Genomic DNA, 13,547 nt, shown 5'->3' with positions numbered 1-13,547 from the left:
AGTGGACCTTAATTAAAGAGGTCCAACCTGGACAAACGAGCCCTTTGGAAAACTTTTGTCTGTCCACCACCCCCACACCCATGCACCTTTTCAGCCCCATCACTCACTACTCCTCAAATCAACAAACTCCTCAGCCCACCAGAGCTCGGAGGACAGGACTTGTATTTCAAAACTCAAGGCTTTGATCACCCTGTTTCCAACTTCTGGAAAACCTCTTCACTCAAGTACAAAAACCCTATTCACCCCCCAAAGCAGAGCTCAACAATTATTCTTTGATTACTGCTTTAGGTCTAACAAATGGATTAGCATAAAGAATCCACTCAGACTGATTGTGTTCGAATCCCAATTTTGTCACTTTTCAGCCACATGATCTTCAGCAAGTTACTTATTTGTATGATACACTGTGACTCAGTTTCCTCACTTATGAAATATAGATAACAGAACCTTCTGCACAGGGTTTTTGTGAGGATTAAATGCGTTAATTAAATCCAAGGTCACACTAAGCACTACACAAGCGTTGGGTATTATTATAACACTTTGGGATGCTCTGGGTTCTCACAGAACGTCTTCAAGCTAATACTCCCTGAGAATATGACCAAAGACCTTATGCGCATTCTCCTTCTCCTCAAAAAAAAAAAAAAAAAAAATCAACAGGTACTACTACCTCCATTTTCCAAATGTGAACACTGGAGCGTTGAGAATGTAAACAACTGTGCTGTTGTTCCACAGCTAATCAGTCGTGGAGTTGGGATTCGAATCCACGCTTTTCAACTCTCTACTATGGTGTCTGAAATCCTATGTGAATTTCCTAGACCCAAGTGCCCCTCTACAAGAGAGAGGCAAGGCACTAACGGGTGGTTCTGTGAGCAAGGAGGGGTGGGGGTGGGGAGGTGAATCCATAATAGTCACCTGCTTCCCCCACCAGCCCGCTGCCGGGACCGGAGAGCCGACCTAAGACCCTCCCCAGGTCCCACCCTGCTGCTGTGGGTGTCCTGCTGCTGCACTCTGCGGTGTGGGCGCCCACTATCGTACGGAATACAACCACCATCCCGGGGCCCGCGGCCGGGTGCCTGCCGCGAGGCCCCCGAACCACACCCCTGCAGTAGCAGTAACTCAGAAGCCCCGCGGGCAACCCTGGGCGTCCCCTCGGGGGTGCGGGGCCTGGAAAGGGAGCCGCCGGCCGGCCCCCGCCGCTGCCCCGGCCACACGCCCCCTGCGGCACGTGCACACCCCACGCCGCCGCCACCCGCCCGTCACCTCCGCGGCCGCCGCTCCCGGCTGTCAGCAGCTCCTTGGACACCGAGACAGCCGAGCCGTCCCGGGGGGACGACGAACAGCTCGCGCCGGACTGGGGTTCGCCGCGGATCTCCATGCCCCTCGCTAGGCTTGAGAGCCAGCCCACCCAGGCCCGGATGCAGGAAAGAGGTTCAGTCGGGGGCGGGGCCAGGGCCGCGATTGGACGAAACTTGGTGGTGGGCGGGGCGAGGGCGGCCAAGGCCACGGCGACACCTGGCGGATCCCCGAGGCGGGAATCCGGTGGGAAAAGGAAGGTTGGGACTCCGAAGGTCCCGTCACTGGATGAAAGAGCTGGCAAAACTCAATTTTAGGTAAACAGTCCGGACAACAGCGCATCCTGGGGCTGCCTTCCTCCTCATTTTTAAATTTTTTTATTTTTAGGTTGTGGTAAAAAAAAAACCCACAACATAAAATCTACCATCTTAGCCATTTTTAAGGGTACAGTTCGGAAGTGTTGACTCTATTTACATTATGTATCAGAGCTCTAGAATTTTTTCATCTTGCAAAGCTGAAACTGTGTTCATTGAGCAACCCTCCCTTATTGTTATCATAATAACGACTTACCATTATATTACAACCAAGTTATAAAACGTAGGGCACAAAGAATTATGGGAGAAATGACAGTAAGCACTGAAGAGGAAGACACTGATTAATGCATTTTAAAAGCTGATTTAACTCTCTTTCTATTTAAAACCTACTCTGTCTGGAGATCCTTCAGGGAAAGGACAGCACCTTTTTTCCCCTTATACCGCCAGTGCCTCACTTGGAGTCAGCCACATCGTTAATCATTAATCCGTGTTTAACTAATGAATGAACAGAGAAAAGTTGAACAAATGAATAGTTGTGAATTGTTTCATTGATTGATGGATCACCCCTGTACAGCAGGAGTGTAGCCTTTAGAAATGTCCTCAAATCTCTGTTGTGAATTGTCGACTAGATCAGAAGCACCCACAGGTACAAAACTAACGCAGCTATCTGTAACAATAACTTAGAAATTCAGACATTCATATCTAGCCAAGATAGAGTAGAAGATGCACTGGTAGGATTTAGTCCCCCTCCTAGAAATGATGTTGTTAACCAGAAAAGCAGTTTTGTAAAACATGAAAATAAATGGAAACAGTTTTTCTCACTTTTAATCTTTTAAAAATAATTGATTGTTTAGATTTTTAAAAATATTATAGGATTTATAACAAATGTAGCAGTAAAATACATATAAGAAGAATAGCACAGGGGCGCCTGGGTAGCGCAGTTGTTAAGTGTCTGCCTTCAGCTCAGGGCGTGATCCTGGAGTCCTGGAATCGAGCCTGGCATCGGGCTTCTCCACTGGGAGCCTGCTTCTTTCCCTCCCACTCCCCTGCTGTGTTCTCTCTCTCTCGCTGGCTGGCTGTCACATAAATAAATAAAATCTTAAAAAAAAAAAAAAAAAGACTAGCACAGATAGTAGAGGTAGTAAATCCATTGTAAGGATCTTATATTTTATGTTAAGTATTTTAATAGGATTTTAAAATAGTAAGAAGTTAAAGATGTATATTATAAATACTAGAGCAACTAAAAAAAAAACTAAAAAGAGGAATAGTTGATCAGCCAATAGTGGAGGTAAAACCTGAGCTGTAAAGTATAATCAATTAATCCAAAAGAAAACAGGATAAAAGATAAAGAGGAGCAAAGAACAGATGCACTAAATAGAAAACCAATAACAAGATAGTAGACTTAAGCTAAACCCATACCAGTAATTAGACTAGATGTACATCAGTCTAAGATTTAAAAGGCAAAAATTGTTAGACTGGTTAAAACAAGACCCAGATGCATGTTGTCAGCAATAAGTTCACTTTAACTGTAAAGACATAGATAGGTTAAATGTCCAGTAATGGAAAAAATAAACCATGCAAATATGAAACAAAAATCAAGCTAGAGTAGCTACATTACTAATAGACAAAGTAGATTTCAAAACAAAGAATCTTACCAAGTATTACAGATTGAATGTAACCTCCCAAAATCTATATGTTGAAACCCTAACCCCTGAGTGTGGCTATATTTGGAAATGGGGACTCTAAGGAAGCAATCATTGATTAAATGAGGTTGTAAGTGTGGGGTCCTGATCCAATAGGATTAGTGCCCTTAAATAAAGAAACACCAGAGTACTGTTCTTTCTCTCCCCACATGCACACACACCAAGGAAAGGCCATGTGAATACATGGTAAGAAGACAGACTTCTGCAACCCAAGGGGAGACCTCTCAGCAGACATCTACCCTGCTGGAAACTTGATCTTGGATTTTCCAGCCTCCAGAACCGTGAGAAAATTAATTTTTCTTGTTTAAGCCACCCACTTTTTGGTACTTTGTCATAGCAACCTGAGCAGACTAAGGCACCAAGGATAAAGAGGCATATTTCATAATGATAAGGAAATAAATTCATCGTGATGATATAACAATAATAATTGTGAATGAGTCTCATAACTAAGCTTTAAAGTACAAGAAGGAAAATCTAATAGAACTAAAAGGAGAAATAAATTCTAATATTATTGTTGGATATTTCAACACTCCTCTCTCAGTAATTGGTAGAATAAGTATACATAAAGATGCCTCGAGCAAAACTATCAAACAGCCGAACTGACATGCAAAACACCTGACCTTGCAACAGCAGAATATATATTGTTTCAATGGTAACAGAATCATCAATAAGATTGTTCATATATATGCAAGGCCATAAAACAAGTCACAAAAACTTTAAAAAATTGAAGTCATCCCAAGTTTTCTCTCTGATGTCAACAAAACTAAAAATCTTATCGAAGTTATCAGAAACAAACTAAAAATCAATAATAGAAAGATATCTGGAAAATCTCCAAATATTTGGAAATTAAACAATTCAGTTCTAAATAACCCATGAATCAAATAAAAAATACAAAAGAGGGGCGCCTGGATGGCGCAGTCATTAAGCGTCTGCCTTTGGCTCAAGGCATGATCCCAGTGTTCTGGGATCGAGCCCCACATCAGGCTCCTCCGCTGTGAGCCTGCTTCTTCCTCTCCCACTCCCCCTGCTTGTGTTCCCTCTCTCACTGGCTGTCTCTATCTCTGTCAAATAAATAAATAAAATCTTAAAAAAAAAAAGAAATTTTGAAATATTTTAAGCTGAATTAAAATAAACACAGAAAATACCCAAATGTGCACCATGTAGCTAGTGCAGTACAAGGAAGGAAATTTATAGCATCAAGTGCTTATATTTGAAAAGATTATAAGGTCTCATTTATCTAAGCTTCTACATTAACTAGGAAAAAAGGAGCAAATGAAACTTAAAGCAAGCAAAGAAAGAAAATAATAGTGGAAATCAATAAAATAAAAATAAACACAATATAAAAAGTCAATAAAACCAAGCTGATTATTTGCAAAAATCAATAAAATTGATAAGCCTCTATCCAAACTAATCAGAAAATAACTGGAGAAGACACAGATTATTAATATCAGAAATGAAATAGGAGCATTACCACAGATCCTACAGACATCAAAGGGGTAAGGGAACTAGTCTAAGCAATTATGACAATAAATTTTCTAATTTAGATGAAATGTATAGATTCCATGAAAAACACAAACTACTAACATGTCAGTTCTTGTTTTTGACAAATGTACCATGGTATGTACAGTAGTAACAAAGGACGGAAACTGGATAAAAGACATACGAGAACTCTCTGTGGTATCTTTGAGAATTTTTCATAAAATTAAAATTATTGCAAAACAATTTATTTTTAAAGTAATTCAAGAAAATTATTCTAAAATGTGTGGAAATTTGAATATATGTATCAAAAGACCATATCATTTACCTAGAAAAATCAGCCCAGATAAGTCTACCAAAACATACTCTGGTAAAACTCCTGGACTCTAAAAATAGCAAAAAGACCATCCAGAGTATTTTGGCAAAAACACCCAATAAGTTACAAGGAAAGAAAATAAGGTTGGCATTTGATGTTCTGACAGAAAGATTTTTGCCAGAATGCAATTATTTTTTTTTTAAGATTTTATTTATTTATTTAACAGAGATAGAGACAGCCAGTGAGAGGGGAAGTGGGAGAGGAAGAAGCAGGCTCACAGCAGAGGAGCCTGATGTGGGGCTCGATCCCATAACGCCGGGATCACGCCCTGAGCTGAAGGCAGACGCCTAACGACTGCACCACCCAGGTACCCCCAGAATGCAATTAAATAACATATTTAAGATACTCAAAAAAAGAAAATTTAAGCTAAGGATTTAGCTTAACTGCTTTTCTTTCTTTTTTTTAAACTCATTTTATTTAAATTCAGTGAGTTAACATTCAGTGTATCATTAGTTTCCAATGTAGAGATCAGGGATTCATCAGTTGCATATAACACCCAGTGTTCATCACATCACGTGCCCTCATTAATGTCCATCACCCAGTTACCCCATCCCCCCCCCACCTCTCCTCCAGCAACCCTCAGTTTGTTTCATATAGTTCAGAGTCTCTTATGGTTTGTCTTCCTCTCTGATTTCATATTATTTTATTTTCCCCTCCCTCCTCTATGATCCTCTATATTGTTTCTTAAATTCCACATATGAGTGAAACCATATGGTAATCGTTTTTCTCTGATTGACTGATTTTGCCCAGCATTTTACCTCCAGTTCCAACCATGTCGATATAAATGGTAAGACTTCATCCTTTTTGATGGCTGAGGTATATGTATACACACACACACACACACACACCATATCTTCTTTATCCATTCATCTCTCATTGGACATTTGGGCGCTTTCTATAGTTTGGCTATTGTGGACATCGCTGCTATAAACATTGGGGTGCAAGTGCCCCTTTGAATCATGTTTGTGTCCTTTGGGTAAATACCCGGTAGTGCAATTGCTGGGTCATAGGGTAGCTCTATTTTAAACTTTTTGAGGAACTTCATACTGTTTTCCAGAGTGGCTGTGCCAGCTTGCATTCTCACCAACACTGTAAGAGGAGTCCCCTTTCTCTGCATCCTTGCCAACATTTGTTTCCTGACTTTTAATTTTAGCCATTCTGATTGGTGTGAGGTGGTATCTCATTGTGGTTTTGATTTGTATTTCCCTGATGTCAACTGATGTTGAGCATTTTTTCATGTGTCTGTTGGCCATTTGTATGTCTTCTTTGGAGAAGATGACATGATACTTTATGTGGAAAACCCAAAAGACTCCACCCCAAAATTGCTAGAACTCATACAGGAATTCAGCAACGTGGCAGGAGATAAAATCAATACACAGAAATCAGTTGCATTTCTATACACCAACAATGAGACAGAAGAAAGAGAAATTAAGGAATCAATCCAGTTTCTAATTGCACCAAAAACCATAAGATACCTAGGAATAAACCTAACCAAAGAGGTAAGGATCTGTACTCAGAAAACTATAGAACAATCATGAAAGAAATTGAGGAAGACACAAATAAATGGGAAAACATTCCATGCTCATGGATTAGAAGAACAATATTGGTAAAATGTCTATGCTACCCAGAGCGATCTACACATTCAATGCAATCTTTATCAAAATACCATCGACATTTTTCATAGAGCTGGAACAAATAATCTTAAAATTTGAATGGAACCTGAAAAGACCCTGAATAGCCAGAGAAATGTTGAAAAAGAAAACCAGAGCTGGTGGCATCATAATTCTGGACTTCAAGCTCTATTACAAAGTATAATCATCAAGACAGTATGGTACTGGCACAAAACCAGACACATGGATCAATGGAACAGAATAGAGAACCCAGAAATGGACTCTTAATTCTATGGCCAACTAACCTTTGACAGAGCCAGAAAGAATATCCAATATAAAAAAGACAGTCTCTTCAACAAATGGTGCTGGGAAAATTGGACAGCCACATGCGGAAGAATGAAACTGGACCATTTTCTTATACCATACACAAAGATAAACGCAAAATGGATGAAAGATCTAAATGTGAGACAGGAATCCATTAAAATCCCTGAGGAGAACACAGGCAGCAACCTCTGTGACCTCGGCCACAGCAACTTCTTGCTAGCCGTGTCTCCAAAGGCAAGGGAAACACAAGCAAAAATGAACTATTGGGACTTCACCGAGATAAAAAGCTTTTGCACAGCAAAAGAAAACCAAAAGACAACTTATGGAATGAGAGAAGATATTTGTAAATGTCTTATCAGATAAAGGGCTAGTATCTGAGATCTATAAAGAATTTATCAAACTCAACACCCAAAAAACAAATAATCCAGTCAAGAAATGGACAGAAGACAGTAACTGCTTTTCAAATATAAAAGTTTTAAAGATCTAGACAGTTATGAATATGTTAAGGACAGAGGAAATATTGCTCCGAGCCATCTTGAGGTATCTACTAGAGAACAAGGTTCAGAAAATGATTGGACAAATTCAATTTCAGTTTTGGTGGTAAGCATCTTACAGTAGAATTCAGGATAGAATGGTGAGAATAAGGTTAACAGACTAGTATATATTTGTTATAGATTTGATATTATGGATATAATACAAATATCAAAAATGGGGAGAAAGCAGAGATGATAATGAGAAAATTTTGTTTTTTGAAAGCTGGGAATAAAATATAATACTTTATTTATTCATTTAATTTTTAATTTTTTTTTTATTTTTAAGTACTCTCCAACCCAACTTGGGGCTCAAACCCACAACCCTGAGATTAAGAGTCACATGCTCCACCGATTGAGCCAGCCAAAAGATAATACTTTAAATTAGATATTAGGGATAAAGGAGGAAAGAGAAAGAGGAGGTGACCAGCTAATTACAATACTGTTCGTAGTAGAAAGACAATATCGAAATAAGAGGGGACTGAATCCTGATAATACAAATTAAACCTTCTAAGTCACATGGAAATTTCACAAAATTGACATATCAGAGTCTGCAAAGAAAATTTCAGTGCATTCTAAAAATGCAAATGATATAAATGGCCTTCTGCGATCACACTCAATTCAATATAACTAGAAAATTAATGACACATTTTTAAAAGTCTCTTCCACCTAAAACTGTAAAAACGTGCTACTAAGCAATCCTTGCTTCAAGAGGAAGCCCTCAAAGCTAAGTATTTAAAAAGCCAGGAAGATAGACAAACCTTAGCTAACCTAATCCAGAAGAGGGGAGCGGAGAAAGATTTGGAGGTATAAATACATGAAATAAATATTAATGGAATAATGACCATAAAAGCAGAGAAAATATAGAAAAATTTATTAAGACTACTTTGTACAACTCTGTGCAAACTAATTTGAAAGCCCATATGAAACCATTTGAAATGGATAATGTTCCAGAAATATGTAAAAACATATACCATGTTATATGGTATCCATGAATTTGACTATATCAAAATTCAAAAAGAAATTTTACCTAAGAAAAATCAGCAAAGCAATAGAAAAAGGCAAATAAACTTAAAAACAAGGATTCCAGCTTATCCTACTGGAAAGTTTCAATACCCACAACATAAAGAGCTTCTAAAAACTAAGAAGAAAAAGATGAAATAACTCCATGAAAAAACTGGTTAGAGAAATGAACAGATAATTCACAGAAGTAGAAATAAAAATGGTGCTTAACATATAAACAAGATGTTCTTGCTCGCTCATATGAAAAAAAATGCAGGCAAAAAAAAAATGACACTGAGGAACTAGATCTCATCTACCAAACTGGTACTAATAAGAAATTAACAACATACCTATTGGCAAAGTTGTGGGGAACCAAGCACTGTCATACATTAATGTTGGGAATGCAAAATGGTTCTGTTGCTATGGAAAGGAATTGGCATTATCAGATAAAATTACCTATACATTTACCCTTTTATTAAAAAAATGATTGATGTATATTAGAGAGACAGTGCATGAGCTGGCAAGGTGGGGTGTAGGGGCAGAGGGAAAGAGAGAGGGGAAGCAGACTCCCTGCTGAATGGGGAGCCTGACTAGGAGCTTGCTCTCAGGACCCTCAGATCATGACCCGAGCCAAAACCAAGAGTGGGATGCTTAACCAACGGAGCCACCCAGCTGCCCCTGTGGATATACTATTTGTAATAATGAAAAACTAAAATAACCCAGATGTCCCTCAGTAGGGATCTTGTTGAATAAACACACAATAGAGTACCATGCAGTGTGAAAAGGAATGAGGAAAATCGGTATATCCTGGTACGGAGTGATCTCCTGGATATGTTGGTAAGTGAATAAAGTAGTTTGCAAAACAGCGTTTATGGTATGCTGCCTTTTATGTGATAAAGAGAGGAAAATACCTATGTACGTGTAACATACACACATGTTCGTGCCCATATGCTTCTATTTTCAAAAAGAGCCAATGGAGGATAAGCCAAAACTGAATAAAATAGTTACCTGGAAGGGAAAGGAAGGAACAGAAAAGGACATTAGACTTCACAGAATATATTGGGTTTTATAGTTTGGCTTTGGAATCATGTAAATATCTTGCCTACTTAAAAACAAAAAGACAAAAGGAAAGAAAATCCCCTGCCCCCAAATTGAAAACAAACTGAAATAACTGAACTTAACTATACATCAAGTTTATAGCGTCACAACACAGAAAAGAACTATTTTAGGTGACTTTAAAACACAATATTTGGACAGTACATCCTTAGTGAGATATGTAATGGCAATGACAATGACTACACACCCACATAGAAATTTTAAAATGTATCCAATCTTCTTAATTTTTAGTAACACTATCAGTATGGTTATTTTGAAACTGCTATAAGCATATTCTTGGATAAAGCAAATAAGTAATTATATTAATATCATTCGCAGCTCAGATTTTTTTGTTCCAAGAAGAGAAATAAAAGTAAAATCCTCCTGTAATTTTAAATTTAACTTTGTAATATCTGTATAAATTCATGACTTCTTTTTCTGTTTCTGAAAAACCACTTATCCTTGAGCTTGGTCCACTGGAAGGTCTGGAAATAATAACAAGCCACTGTAACAAGCATCCCTGAGCTGGGTCGTGCCTGCTAAATACCTTTCCTCACTTAAAGGAACAGAGCTTCTCATACAAATGGCTGATGTCAAGTCTGGGTCAGGGAGTATACACCTGGGATATCTGCAGTGCCAGAAAGCAAGGAAGCTCTGAGACAATTGGGGTCATGGCAACAAAAAGAATCTGGAATCTGAGATTCCCACTAGGCAAAGCTGGCAAAGTCTGGCTCTGCCAGTCATTCTGACATCTCTGAAAGTATGACCAACCAGATTTTGTGTGCCTCCAAATTATTGCATTAGGAAGTGCACAGTGCCACCGAGTAAGTTTTCTTGTAAACAAAACAAAACAAAAAGGGAAAAAAGAAAGGAAGAAAGAAAAGAAAAAGGAAGAAACCTTTTCCTAAATCAAGTCCCCAGTTCTAACTACCGTTTTACGGGATATACGAGGACTAGAATAAGTAAAACCACTCAAGGAAGCGATCAGCCAAATCTAGAATGTGGGAAATCCTGCAGGATAAATATCTGCCTTATTCAACAGGAAAACAATATGAAAAGAAGGTGAAGGGGCGCCTGCGTGGCTCAGTGGTTAAGCGGCTGCCTTCGGCTCAGGGCGTGATCCTGGAGTCCTGGGATTGAGCCCAGCATTGGGCTCCTTGCTCCACCAGGAGCCTGCTTCTTCCTCTCCCACTCCCCCTGCTTGTGTTCCCTCTCTCTCTGGCTGTCTCTCTCTCTATCAAATAAATAAATAAAATCTTTTTTTTTTTAAAGGTGAGAAGGCATATAAATATAAGTAGAAATGTAAGAAACTCTGGTTGACTTCCATGTATGTTATGGTTGTTATAATGCAGTACCCTATTGCTGATTGGGTGTTACAACATAACTTCTCCAAGAAATTGGAAATAAGATTGCCAACCAAAAGTTAAAATGTAAATAAAGCTAACCGATTTGGGTCATGGGCCCACTTTTGGACTAGCTGAAACAAGGAGAATGGGATTACCCTGATTGGTTTAGGCCAGTCAGGGCCACGACTCTAGCTGGAGGGGGTGGGTAGGGGGAGGTGAATATCACCCAGATGACAGAGCTTCTGTGGTAGGGAGAGGCAGTCAAGAAAATTAGGGGGACACCTACGCTGTCTACTATAGTCAATAATACTTGGGATATATTATTTTGAGGTTTTTCTAAAAGGTAATTTTTATTCTTTCAGGCTTACTTTTTAACTTCAGCAGACTAACCAAACTGATCATTTTTGCTGGTAACTTTTCAAATTGCTATTATCTGGTTCCCAGGTCCTCAGGAACAATTACCTACTTAATTTAATTACCGAGTTTGGTAAATCAAAACTATTTTATCTCTAGAGGCATATACGTTTAATGCTGAAAATTATGGTGTAATTATATTGCAAATAATTTACTTTGGTTAGGCTCTTAATCTATTTTAATCCTATGGATACAATTAAATGTGTCAAAGAAATGCTTTATTTTCTAGCAGCGTAAAATTTTTACTCGGGGGTTGGGAGTAAAGGGAGAGCACAATTTTATTTCCAGGAGACTAGTATTCTGAAGAGTAGCTATCTTAAACTGGAGTTAACTTAATTCTCTGCCTCATCTGCTGGAATTTTTAAATTATTTTTTTAGGGGTTGAATTTTGTATATAGTACAAGGCATCATTTCTCCTTCAAAATTCCATCCATAAATGGCATGGCATAAATAAGACCTGTGCTAAATTCTGCTAAATATCAATAAATCAGGAGGAATATCATAGTATTTTAATAAAGGGTGAAAATGTGCATACAGGTGGGGGTGGGGAGCCATTTCATTTTACATATTTCATTAGTTTTTGGTGAAAAGTGTTTTTACATCTTAACCAGTTTTAAGTTATTTTCATAATTAAATTCTTTTAATTCTTTAACTCTTAATTCTGCTGGATCATGTTTCTAGGATCTTGGAAACACGGATCTTGCACTAACAAAAGCAGGATCTTGCTCTAGCAAAATGGTGTGTCCAAGACTAGGTTGCTGGCATTTCCCTAAAAGTATTTAAAAGATTATACAGGGCACCTGGGTGGCTCAGTCGGTTAAGCGTCTGCCTTTAGCTCAGATCATGATCCCAAGGTCCTCGGATCCAGTCCTACGTCAGGCTCCCTGCTCAGCAGGGAGCCTGCTTCTCCCTCTACCCCTCCCCGCTGCTTGTGATCTCTCTCTCTCAAATAAATAAATGAATGAAATCTTTAAAAAAATAGATCTATACATAATGAGGTCAGTAACTAAGCATTCTAATTACACTATTTCACGGGATAATAGGCGTACAATCTGGTAGATACAATCAGAAGAGGGACTACAAACAGACAAGAGTTAAATCATGGGAGAGGACTTGAAGGAAAACTTTTTTTTTTTTTCACATTGGTAAACTGTGTACAGTTTGCCCTGTTCCCCTTTTCTCATCCTACACTACCTCTTTTATCTACCTCATGTTAAGAACGTTTTGCAAGTTTACCGTTCTGATTACAAACTGTTACAGGGCTCCAAACTGTTATTTGGAACAGAGAAGTCTCTATTAATTTAAAATGAATACTTTCAAGTTCACAAAGCTGTCTTCCTTTGAAGCTGCCAAACTGACCACCTACGCACTGGCTGTAAGTCCTTTATTTCCTTCGCAAGGAATACAGGAGAGGTGACTACAGGGAATCAAAGCAGACCCAGCATATTTTTGGATGGCTTTTCCCTCTGCACTGGTGGGATGCTACCAAGTAGATTCCTAGATCCCTGTCCCCCCATCTCATCTTTTGTCACTTTTTATTTTGATAGAATTTTGGATTTATGGACAAGTGGCAACAGTAGTATAACTCCTATATACCTTTTACCCAGATTCAAAAATGGATACATTTTGCCCCATTTTCTTTTTGCTTTATCTTAGTCTTTTCTCTCTCCCCACCCACACAACCCACACAATTTTTTTTAATAATTTGAGAGCAAATTGCAGCCTTTGTGTCTGTTTATCCCTCAATACTTTAGCACAGACATCCTAAGTACAAGAATATTTTTTGACATAACCAGAGGGCAATGAACAAAATCAGAAAATTTGACATGAATATTGTACTATTATATAATCTACTATTTGTATTCAAATTTTAACTGTCTCAATAATGTCCTTTATAATTTTTCCTTCCAGTCCAGGGTCTCAAACAGGATCATGCACTGCATTCAGTCCTGTCAAATCAATCTGTGACTGTTTCTCTCGTCATTTTTTGTCTTTCATTACTTTGACATCTTTGAAGAAGGTAGACCAGAGATTTTGTAGAATGGCTCTCAATTTGGATCTACCTTC

The 13,547-nt window shown here is 38.5% G+C and overlaps 1 protein-coding gene across 2 annotated transcripts in view; it reads right to left on the bottom strand.

Annotated features, from left to right (window-relative positions):
* Positions 1 to 1,424, bottom strand: part of NOPCHAP1 (NOP protein chaperone 1) — a 9,620-nt gene extending 8,196 nt beyond the window's left edge. The window contains exon 1 of one of the 2 annotated variants that reach the window (XM_040637407.1): positions 1,258 to 1,424. In XM_040637407.1, coding sequence (XP_040493341.1) covers positions 1,258 to 1,372 — 115 coding nt within the window. In that variant the 5' untranslated portion in view covers positions 1,373 to 1,424. The remainder of the gene's footprint in view (positions 1 to 1,257) is intronic. The other variant, XM_040637408.1, reaches the window with a different exon arrangement.
* Positions 1,425 to 13,547: the final 12,123 nt, after the last annotated feature.

The sequence above is a fragment of the Ursus maritimus genome, unplaced genomic scaffold (genome assembly GCF_017311325.1).
Source record: "Ursus maritimus isolate PB19 unplaced genomic scaffold, ASM1731132v1 scaffold_21, whole genome shotgun sequence".
NCBI classification, from domain to species: domain Eukaryota; kingdom Metazoa; phylum Chordata; class Mammalia; order Carnivora; family Ursidae; genus Ursus; species Ursus maritimus.
Note: the sequence above shows the minus strand (reverse complement) of the source record. Positions and strands in the feature narration are given on the sequence as shown.